Below are 12,190 nucleotides of genomic sequence, written 5' to 3'. Positions count from 1 at the left end.
CACAGGTTCAGTAGTTGTGGCACACGGGCTTAGTTGCTCCACGGCATGTGGGATTTTCCCGGACCAGGGCTCAAACCCGTGTCCCCTGCATTGACAGGCAGAGTCTTAACCACTGCACAACCAGGGAAGCCCCCCACTGGTACTCTTTTTTTTTTTTTTTTTTAGCTGCATTGGGTTTTCATTGCTGCATGCGGGCTTTCTCTGGTTGCAGCGAGCAGGGGCTACTCTTCGTTCTGTTGCACAGGCTTCTCATTGCAGTGGCTTCCCTTGTTCCGGAGCACGATCTCTAGGCACGCAGGCTTGAGTAGTTGTGGGACCTAGGCTTAGTTGCTCTGTGACATGTGGGATCTTCCCGGACCAGGGCTCAAACCCGTGTCCCCTGCATTGGCAGGCGGATTCTTAACCACTGTGCCTCCAGGGAAGCACCCCCCATTGGTACTCTTAAGGCTCCATATTGTTCACAATGCTTCCTAATAATAACAGAGAGAGAACTTTGGAAGTATGAAAAAAAAAGAGAACCAGGATAGCTTTTGCTTGAATGTGGAATGTTTTATCCTTTTCCTTCTTTTGCTTTATGTATTATAAACATTATAAAAGGAAACTTTAAAAGATGATGATCAGGCACAGTGATGTTTGTGTCTAATTCCTAAAGATCAGATGAAATTAGAAAGGATGATAGTTGACCAGAGGGCAAACAGCAGAAGCAAGAAGGACTACAATCCTGCAGCCTGTGGAACAAAAACCACATTCACAGAAAGACAGACAAGATGAAAAGGCAGAGGGCTATGTACCAGATGGAGGAACAAGATAAAACACCAGAAAAACAACTAAAGAAAATGGAGATAGGCAATCTTCCAGAAAAAGAATTCAGAATAATGATAGTGAAGATGATCCAGGACCTCGGAAAAAGAACGGAGGCAAAGATCGAGAAGATGCAAGAAATGTTTCACAAAGATCTACAAGAATTAAAGAACAAACAAACAGAGATGAACAATACAATAACTGAAATAAAAAATACACTAGAAGGAATCAATAGCAGAATAACTGAGGCAGAAAAACGGATAAGCGACCTGGAAGACAGAATGGTGGAATTCACTGCTGTGGAACAGAATAAAGAAAAAAAGAATGACAAGAAATTAACACAGTCTAAGAGACCTCTGGGACAACATTAAATGCAACAACATTCGCATTATAGGGGTCCCAGAAGGAGAAGAAAGAAAGGACCCAAGAAAATATGTGAAGAGATTATAGTCGAAAACTTCCCTAACATGGGAAAGGAAATAGCCCCCAAGTCCAGGAAGCACAGAGAGTCCCATACAGGATAAACCCAAAGAGTAACACGCCAAGACACATAGTAATCAAATTGGCAAAAATTAAAGACAAAGAAAAATTATTGAAAGCAGCAAGGGAAAAATGACAAATAACATACAAGGGAACTTCCATAAGGTTAACAGCTGATTTCTCAGCAGAAACTCTATAAGCCAGAAGGGAGTGGCATGATATATTTAAAGTGATGAAAGGGAAGAACCTACAACCAAGATTACTCTACCAGGCAAGGATCTCATTCAGATTCAGTGGAGAAATCAAAAGCTTTACAGACAAGCAAAAGCAAAGAGAATTCAGCACCACCAAACCAGCTCTACAACAAATGCTAAGGGAACTTCTCCAAGTGGGAAACACAAGAGAAGAAAAGGACCTACAAAAACAAACCCAAAATAATTAAGAAAATGGTAATAGGAACATACATATCGGTAATTACCTTAAACGTGAATGGATTAAATGATCCAACCTAAAGACACAGGCTTGCTGAATGGATACAAAAACAAGACCCAGGCTTCCCTGGTGGCGCAGTGGTTGAGAGTCCGCCTGCCGATGCAGGGGACATGGGTTCGTGCCCCAGTCCAGGGAGATCCCGCATGCCACGGAGCGGCTGGGCCCGTGAGCCATGGCCGCTGAGCCTGCGCGTCCAGAGCCTGTGCTCTACAATGGGAGAGGCCACAACAGTGAGAGGCCCGCATACCGCAAAAAAAAAAAACAAGACCCATATATATGCTGTCTACAAGAGACCCACTTCAGACCTAGGGACACATACAGACTGAAAGTGAGGGGATGGAAAAAGATATTCCATGCAAATTGAAATCAAAAGAAAGCTGGAGTAGCAATACTCATATCAGACAATATAGACTTTAAACTAAAGAAGGTTACAAGAGACAAGGAAGGACACTACATAATGACCAAGGGATCAATCCAAGAAGAAGACATAACAATTATAAATATATATGCACCCAACATAGGAGCACCTCAATACATAAGGCAACTGCTAACAGCTCTAAAAGGGAAAATTGACAGTAACAAAATAATAGTGGGGGACTTTAACACCTCACTTACACCAATGGACAGATCATCCAAACAGAAAATTAAGGAAACACAAACTTTAAAAGACACAATAGACCAGATAGATTTAATTGATATTTATACGACATTCCATCCAAAAACAGCAAATTACATTTTCTTCTCAAGTGCACACGGAACATTCTCCAGGATAGATCACATCTTGGGTCACAAATCAAGCCTCGTTAATTTAAGAAAATTGAAATCATATCAAGAATCTTTTCTGACCACAATGCTATGAGATTAGAAATCAATTACAGGGAAAAAAATGTAAAAAACAGAAACATATGGAGGCTAAACAATATGTTACTAAATAACCAAAAGATCACTGAAGAAATCAAAGAGGAAATCAAAAAATACCTAGAGCAAATGACAATGAAAACATGATGATCCAAAACCTATGGGATGCAGCAAAAGCAGTTCTAAGAGGGAAGTTTATACCTATACAAGCCTACCTCAAGAAACAAGAAAAATCTCAAATAAACAATCTAACCTTATACCTAAAGCAACTAGAGAAACAAGAACAAACAAAACCCAAAGTTAGCAGAACAAAAGAAATCATAAAGATCAGAGCAGAAATAAATGAAATAGAAACAAAGAAAACAATAGCGAAGATCAATAAAACTAAAAGCTGGTTCTTTGAGAAGATAAACAAAATTGATTAACCATTAGCCAGACTTATCAAGAAAAAGAGGGAGAGGACTCAAATCAATAAAATTAGAAATGAAAAAGGAGAAATTACAACAGACACCACAGAAATACAGAGCATCCTAAGAGACTACTATAAGCAACTCTATGCCAATAAAATGGACAACCTGGAAGAAATGGACAAATTCTTAGAAAGGTATAACCTTCCAAGACTGAACCAGGAAGAAATAGAAAATATGAACACACCAATCACAAGTAATGAAATTGAAACTGTGATTAAAAATCTTCCAACAAACAAAAGTCCAGGACCAGATGGCTTCACAGGTGAATTCTATCAAACATTTAGAGAAGAGCTAACACCCATCCTTCTCAAACTCTTCCAAAAAATTTCAGAGGAAGGAAAACTCCCAAACTCATTCTATGTGGCCACCATCACCCTGATACCAAAACCAGACAAAGATACTACAAAAAAAGAAAATTACAGACCAATATCACTAATGAATATACATGTAAAAATCCTCAACAAAATACTAGCAAATAGAATCCAACAGCACATTAAAAGAATCATGCACCATGATCAAGTGGGATTTATCCCAGAGATGCAAGGATTCTTCATATACACAAATCAATGTGATACACCATATTAACAAATTGAAGAATAAAAATGATATGATCATCTCAATAGATGCAGAAAAAGCTTTTGACAAAATTCAACACCCATTTATGATAAAAAAAACTCTCCAGAAACTGGGCATAGAGGGAACCTACTTCAACATAATAAAGGCCATATATGACAAACCCACAGGAAACATCATTCTCAATGGTGAAAAATCGAAAGCATTTCCTCTAAGATCAGGAACAAGAAAAGAATGTCCATTCTCACCACTATTATTCAACATAGTTTTAGAAGTCCTAGGCATGGCAATCAGAGAAGAAAAATAAAAGAAATACAAATTGGAAAAGAAGAAGTAAAACTGTCACTGTTTGCAGATCACATGATATTATACATAGAGAATCCTAAAGATGTCACCAGAAAACTACTAGAACTAATCAATGAATTTGGTAAAGTTGCAGGATACAAAATTAATGCACAGAAATACACTAATGATGAAAAATCTGAACTAGGAAATAAGGAAACACTCCCATTTACCATTGCAACAAAAAGAATAAAACACCTAGGAATAAACCTACCTAGGGAGACAAAAGACCTGTATGCAGAAAACTATAAGACACTGATGAAAGAAATTAAAGATGATACCAACAGATGGAGAGATATACCATGTTCCTGGATTGGAAGAATCAATATTGAGAAAATGACTATACTACCCAAAGCAATCTACAGATTCAGTGCAATCCCTTTTAAATTACCAATGGCATTTTTTACAGAACTAGAACACAAAATCTTAAAATTTGTATGGACACACAAAAGACCCCGAATAGCCAAAGCAGTCTTGAGGGAAAAAAATGGAGCTGGAGGAATCAGACTCCCTGACTTCAGAGTATACTACAAAGCTACAGTAATCAAGACAATATGGTACTGTCATGAAAACAGAAATATAGATCCATGGAACAGGATAGAAAGCCCAGAGATAAACCCACACACCTATAGTCAACTAATCAATGAAAAAGGAGGCAAGGATATACAATGGAGAAAACACAGTCTCTTCAATAAGTGGTGCTGGGAAAACTGGACAACTACATGTAAAAGAATGAAATTAGAACACTCCCTAACACCATACACAAAAATAAACTCAAAATGGATTCGAGACCTAAATGTAAGACCAGGCACTATAAAACTCTTAGAGGAAAACATAGGAAGAACACTCTTTGACATAAATCACAGCAAGATCTTTTTTGATCCACCTCTTAGAGTAATGGAAATAAAAACAAAAATAGGGCTTCCCTGGTGGCGCAGTTGTTGAGAGTCCGCCTGCCGATGCAGGGGACACGGGTTCGTGCCCCGGTCCGGGAGGATCCCACATGCCGCAGAGCAGCTGGGCCCGTGAGCCATGGCCACGGGGCCTGTGCGTCCGGAGACTGTGCTCCGCAACGGGAGAGGCCACAACAGTGAGAGGCCCGCGTATCGCAAAAAAAAAAACAAAAAAACAAAAATAAACAAATGGGGCCTAATGAAACTTCAAAGCTTTTGCACAGCAAAGGAAACCATAAACAAGATGAAAAGACAACCCTCAGAATGGGAGAAAATATTTGCAAACGAATCATCGGACAAAGGATTAATCTCCAAAATATATAAACAGCTCATGCAGCTCAATATTACAAACAACCCAATCCAAAACTGAGCAGAAGACCTAAATAGACATTTCTCCAAAGACGACATACAGATGGCCAAGAAGCACATGAAAAGCTGCTCAACATCACTAATTATTAGAGAAATGCAAATCAAAACTACAATGAGGTTATCACCACACACCAGTTTGAATGGGCATCATCAGAAAATCTACAAACAACAAATGCTGGAGAGGGTGTGGAGAGAAGGGAACCCTCTTGCACTGTTGGTGGGAATGTAAATTGATACAGCCACTATGGAGAACAGTATGGAGGTTCCTTAAAAAACTAAAAATAAAATTACCATATGATCCAGCAATCCCACTACTGGGCATATACCCAGAGAAAACCATAATTCAAAAAGACACATGCACCCCAATGTTCCTTGCAGCACTGTTTACAATAGCCAGGTCATGGAAACAACCTAAATGCCCATCGACCGACAAATGGATAAAGAAGAAGTGGTACATATATACAATGGAATATTACTCAGCCATATAAAGGAACGAATTTGGGTCATTTGTTGAGACATGGATGGATCTAGAGACTGTCATACAGAGTTAGGTAAGTCAGAAAGAGAAAAACAAATATCGTATATCAATGCAGATATGTGGAACCTAGAAAAATGGTACAGATGAACCGGTTTGCAGGGCCGAAATTGAGACATAGATGTAGAGAACAAATGTATGGACACCAAGCGGGGAAAGCAGTGGGGGTGGTGGTGGTGTGATGAATTGGGCGATTGGGATTGACATGTATACGCTGATGTGTATAAAATTGATGACTAATAAGAACCTGCTGTATAAAAAAATAAAAGAAAATTTAAAAAAGAAAAAAAAAGGATGTTAGTTAATATTCATCTTTTTGTAGATCTATATCTTACTAGATTTCAAATGGCCTGTCCTGTTTCCTCAACGGATCTCATAAGTAAAACCCTAGATAATGAAATACAGACATTTTGCTTTGCAGTTTAACAGATTTGTATTTTTGAAGTTAAAAACTTTTTAATCCATTCACTTGCTTCTTGAAAATTACTTTCTAAATCATCATCACCTTTGCTTAAATTTTGTATACCCATTACAGAGAATTCAGCTTCCCTTATTTTCTTCTGAATGATGAATTATTGGGGAAAATATCCAAAATTCACTCTAAAGATTATCTCTTCATGTAAATCATCCAGTTGGTCTATTTTCTTTATTAAACATCCTTCAAACCAAACATCTTTATACACTCTAGGTAAAGGTAGCCAACAATATAGTATTCACTGACATGATTTAATCTCAGGTCATGCAGTTTCAAGACTCTTGTCTCTATTGTTAATAAATACAGTTTGTTCTAATAAGACAAGCTTGTCATTAGAGTCGGTCTGAATAGAGTCATGTGTAAGAATGTAACTTCATCTTTTCTCAGAGATAATTACATTCTCAGAGACTTGTCAAGTTCCAATATGAATATTAGCTTAACCTTCTCTGAAATACGATTATATCGATTCAGAATTACGAGTCCTTGTCTCTAGCACTTATTTCCTCTTGAATCTCACACCCACCTTCACTGATGAGCAGCAGACAGACTTGATTTGATTATCTTATACAAATGAAAGCTATTTACCTATAGACAAGATCCTCTGATGTTTTATCAATCATATCGTTCCGTTTTCACTTCTGCTCCTTGTAGTAGTCAGAAAGTTCTTGACTTTGCTCATCTCTGCTCCCAGTTCTTACTAAATGCAGAAATGATATGTTTATCATTCAAATCAGGACACTTGAAAGGGGACGCCAAAAGTATTTTAAATTACATAATTTTTAAAATATGTACTTATTGACCAACAAAGAAGTTTATCACATTAATAAACCTATTAAATCATTCTGTTCAAAGGCTATTTTTCAAAACTTAAATTCTAATATTACAAAAGGCATAAACCTAGACTGTCCCTGGGAAATCGGAATGTAGGTAACCCTATTAATACATTTTAAAAAATGAAGGTAATATTAAAGTAGGATCAAAAAGTATAGTCTGAAAGACATTAAGCCATAAGGAATAGGTGTGAACTCTTCTATTACTTTAACCCTTGAAGCTTTATGGTTTCTGGCTTAGCCATTGATACAGCTATATAAATAAACTGAATTATGTTTAGGTATAATAAACCTGTTTCCCTATGTTATAAACATGAAATCATAGAATCATATAACCTAAGGACTACAGGGTCTACAACTGTGGAATAGCCTTACAATGTTAGTCTTAAAATATTGGTAACTTAACCTGTGTAACTAAATTTGCTATATAATTTCTAGGTAGTTCTAAAGAAAAGCTTCAGTTTAGTCACTGAAGATTGTTTAAAGTCCATGATAACATTCCTTATAAAAACTGCATTAATTTTGTTGATGTTGATGATAATTTGCTATAAAATCATGCTTAGAATATCACGTTTTTGCTTACTATATTTTTCTAAGAATAACACCTCATGTTTATATAGCACCTTAAAATTTATGAGCACTTCACATACATTAATCTCATTTTATCCACTCAATATTTTTGTGACATAATCAGGCAACTTTTTACAAGAGAAGTGAGGCTTAGAAAGGTTAAGAAAATTGCCAAAGATGACATTACTATTAAGTGATAGAACCTCGAACTTCTGATTACTAATAAATTGTCACCTGTAAGGAGGCAAATGGGAAGTGGTTGGGTGGGGACCTGAGAAGATCCTTAGAGAACACAATATTTTTCAGAAATAATTTGTCTTATTCAAGAGTTATAGACCATCTATCATTGAATCACTAAAATTAAATCTTAAGACACAAATAAAATGTCTATTCTAATCCCTTAATCATCTAGGAGTCAAGATCAAAAAATAGTTCAATTCTAAAATAAACAAATTGTAATAAACATGAAACTGTTTAATCATGCTTTTATCAAGTAACCTAAGTATGAACAGTTTCCCAACCAAAACAGGAGTAATAGAATTACCCTAGAATTTAATTTTTTAGATTGTTAGTCAAAATTTTTCTTTAAAAGTGTTGTGCAATTCAGCACTCTGGGAAATATAAGGAACACAAGGTGAGAAAAGCCTTCTAAGTATCTCAGAAAAACTTTAATCCCTCTGAGAGTGAAAGATACCCACCTATAGGCAGTGCCATCTACTCTATATTTTGGGAACATGGCACATTTCCACGTTTTTGAGAACATAAAGTCCACCAAAAACAACAAATGAACCTTTGGTTGCTTTTCTTCTTCTTTTCCATTCTTCTTGCTAGTAACTGCAATATAGGCATTTATCAGTCTTTGTACAGACCCTCCATGTAGTGTTTGCTATTTGGGGTAAGGGTTATTCTAGTTTAGTTATCTTTTTTTACATCCTAATGACAAGTACCAAACTCATGCTACTTTTTATACTGATGAAATGTGATTCCAAGATAAATGGATCACTATCATAATTGCCTACTGAAGTCTCCTTAGCTCAAAAATTCTAACAGTGCCCACAGTTAAATATAGCTTAATGTCACTGAAATGAATTTTCTCACAACACTTACTTTGGTAACTATCTTTTCATTTATTTTACAATACTTTATAAATGTTTCTTTTCTGGTTAGGAGACTATTTTGTACCTTCACAAAGTATCCTTAAGTGATACAGTAAACTCTTTGTGTAACTGCACAATTTAAAACATTTTAAACCCTAGAAGCATCTAGGTCTGATATGCCATTAAAAAATTACCCATTGTTTTTATGACTTACTCCTGATAGTTAACTATTCTAGCGTTGGCAAATTGTTTCACTGTTAGTAGACATGCTCAGTCTTAAGTCAAAAGAATGGCATATATGCCCAAATCCTGGAAAGTACAACAGGTAATCCACCATGCCTCTTTAGAGAAATGGGGCTTATCTTAGAAGCTTTAGTTCATTTCCCTTAACTAAATATAAATTGCTAGTTTTTAGAAGAACTACTAGAACACTTGTACCATTTCTGTTGTCACATTCAAGCTGGGCAATTGATTTAGCCTACATGCTACTTCCAGTGTTTTATTCAGCTTTATGAGATAAACTTGGGCTCCTTGATACATTCGTCTTGAATCACAATATTTAAACTCAAATCATCTAAAGCAGGCAGAGCAAATAATGAGATTTTTTTTAGACAAAAGGATTTGTCTAAACACTGATGCTCTGAAGTAGGCATTTAGTCATTAGAGATGCCTTAGCTAACATTTTCCTATTCTCAAGTGCATTGAGAAAAGCAGTATCTCCAGCAATCCTTATGTTCAGCAGTGAATCAAATAAAAATCATTTGTTGGGACTCATTCTATTCATGGAAGTTTTACTTAACAGTAGGATGTCACTCCATTAACACAAAAGTTTATTAATAATTACCTGATTTTCTCTGGTTAGTCGCTTTCTCAACCATAGGATCTGCCTTCTAATTTTGTATATCACTAAGTACCTAAATCTTTTTTTTTTTTTTTAACAAATCTTTACCAAAGTTCAGGGCTGGCACAAAGGAAGTATAACCTAATAATTTAGTAATACCATTTGATGTGGCTATTCTCAGATCCTTTGTAGTGAGTCTTTTTTATAGCCCTAAGATGCCTCCCTGTCTAGCAGTAGGTTATAAGGTAATCTACTCTTTCTAGTGGGAATTTCCTAAAGTACACCTTCTCTCCTCAGAATGCCGGCCCAGTTAATATTATTTTTAAAATCTTCCCCTTATGGGCTTCCCTGGTGGCGCAGTGGTTGAGAGTCTGCCTGCCGATGCAGGGGACACGGGTTCGTGCCCCGATCCGGGAAGATCCCACATGCCGCGGAGCGACTAGGCCCGTGAGCCATGGCCGCTGAGCCTGCGCGTCCGGAGCCTGTGCTCCGCAACGGAAGAGGCCACAACAGTGAGAGGCCCGACTACCGCAAAAAGAAAAACAAACAAACAAAAAAAGGAGCGAAGGCAAAAATGTGTACAATCCAAGTAGATTCTCAGATTCAGAAGTAGGAATATAAAGCTTCTATTTTATTTGTGATAAATAAGACAAAGTGAGGGGTAGTAGAGAAGTGAAAGCACAAAAAAAAAAAAAAATCTTCCCCTTAGGTAATAATAAGAGCCATTTAAAATGCATTAAAACCATTATTTTCTTTAAATCTCTTAATAGGAACCAAGGTTACATTCTGTGAGAAGAAGCTTTTCTCAACCTTCATCTGTAGGTTTGAAACCTCGATATTCTCGAAGCCCACACTTTCATCCTAGAAAACATTTCAGAGCAGAGAATTGAATTCTTACTCCACCTTCCTCTACTGATTCTGTTAAGTAGAGTCTTGGATAACTATTTTATCCAATAATAGAAAACAACTAGCCCCATGTGTGGTCTGGTAACAAGTATGAGGGTTTTGGATGTACTTAAGGTTAAATGTTTTTGCTTTTTTAAGGGAAGTAAAGAAATCTTAGTAGCCAGAACACTGGAGTTACAGGATAAAATCATGGTTTCCTTTATTAATTCACACACACTTAAGTAACACAGACTTATAATCTGTAACAAATAGAACAAAGGTTATATCTATAAAACAAGTATCGTGATAGTTTGAAAAATTTGGTCATCATCTGGCTATCTTATCAACATGATAATGTCATATACAACCACTTAAAAACATCTTCGGTGTTTGGATTTTACAGTTTTATTCCAGATGTTTTATAGTTTTTAGACACAGCATGGCATATACAGAATATACATAGCAACAAACCATTTGTTGTAATAAGGTAAATTCTAAAAAACACTATCTCGATAATTAGGGAGATAATATGTATAGAAGATTTTAGGTTCCACATTATTTTGTTTTCACTATATCTAGGTTTGTGTATATTTTACTTATATTAAGTGTTTTTGATAAAACATTTCAAATTCTAGGTTTACATTAGAAATTTTGCCAGATATTAATATATATATAATTTGTATATATAATATCTGGAAATCTGTCATATGATGACCATTTATTTTATACTAATTACTATGGCCAAAGTTGACACAATTCTTAAATATACTTAAAGATATCTCCATATTTATTTCTGGCCCTCTTGTTATTCATACTAGAAGTATAAGGGTTCTTATAGCATCTTAGCAAGTGTAAGCATTCACTGCATATATCATGTCCGATTCAATACATATTTCTTCCTTTAACACAGTGACACTGTCAATATTCCTTTTTATCTTTCATTCAGGTCTTAGTTTGTGAGGTCTTTAGACTTTAAAAACATTAACTTTGACTAAATAAAACTTAACCACAACATTATTTTTCATCTTTTAAATACAAAGCTTGATTGTCTGCTCTTACAGAATTGGAAAAGTTTATAATTTAAAAAAGTGCCACATTAAGTAGAACTTTTTAAATTAAAAAATGGTCATGCCAACTTTTCTTTAAATGCTACCTGTTTAATATATATCCCAACTTTCTTCTGCAAAAACATTATATTCCTTTTATAGAAGGTTGGGCTAATAATAAAGAATAAAAATTGTTATATAAATAAGCAATATTTAAATTGACTACATGGAAATTATAGCATTTATTTAAATTTGATTGCACAATGCTAGGAGTCTTATCTTATTCACTATTTTAATTTCGTGTCCACTCAAAGAAGTAGAGTTGGTTTGCACTTCTGTTAGGAAAGAATAAGAATTATTTATTTTTTTAAATTATATTTTAAAACTTTCTTACAATATTAGATAACCCAGTTATAATTTGAGTTAATTTTTTTAACCCTGTCTCATAAAGAATAATGAACTATCCATTGATGTATATATTTTTGGAGTATATCACCAAAATGTTTCTGGGCTAAAATATTTATGTTGAGGAATAAAATGTAATAGCACAGTGTTATAGAATAAATAATATAA

General features: G+C 35.5%; 1 protein-coding gene across 1 annotated transcript in view; it reads left to right on the top strand.

Moving 5' to 3' along the window:
• Positions 1–10,576, top strand: part of BOLL (boule homolog, RNA binding protein) — a gene marked incomplete at both ends in the record, with an annotated part of 61,009 nt that extends 50,433 nt beyond the window's left edge. The window contains one exon of the mRNA XM_081243263.1: positions 10,457–10,576. Coding sequence (XP_081099389.1) covers positions 10,457–10,576 — 120 coding nt within the window. The remainder of the gene's footprint in view (positions 1–10,456) is intronic.
• Positions 10,577–12,190: the final 1,614 nt, after the last annotated feature.

The sequence above is a fragment of the Mesoplodon bidens genome (genome assembly GCF_964165515.1).
Source record: "Mesoplodon bidens genome assembly, chromosome: 8".
Lineage (NCBI taxonomy): Eukaryota > Metazoa > Chordata > Mammalia > Artiodactyla > Ziphiidae > Mesoplodon > Mesoplodon bidens.
This window is presented reverse-complemented; position numbering and strand designations above follow the sequence as displayed.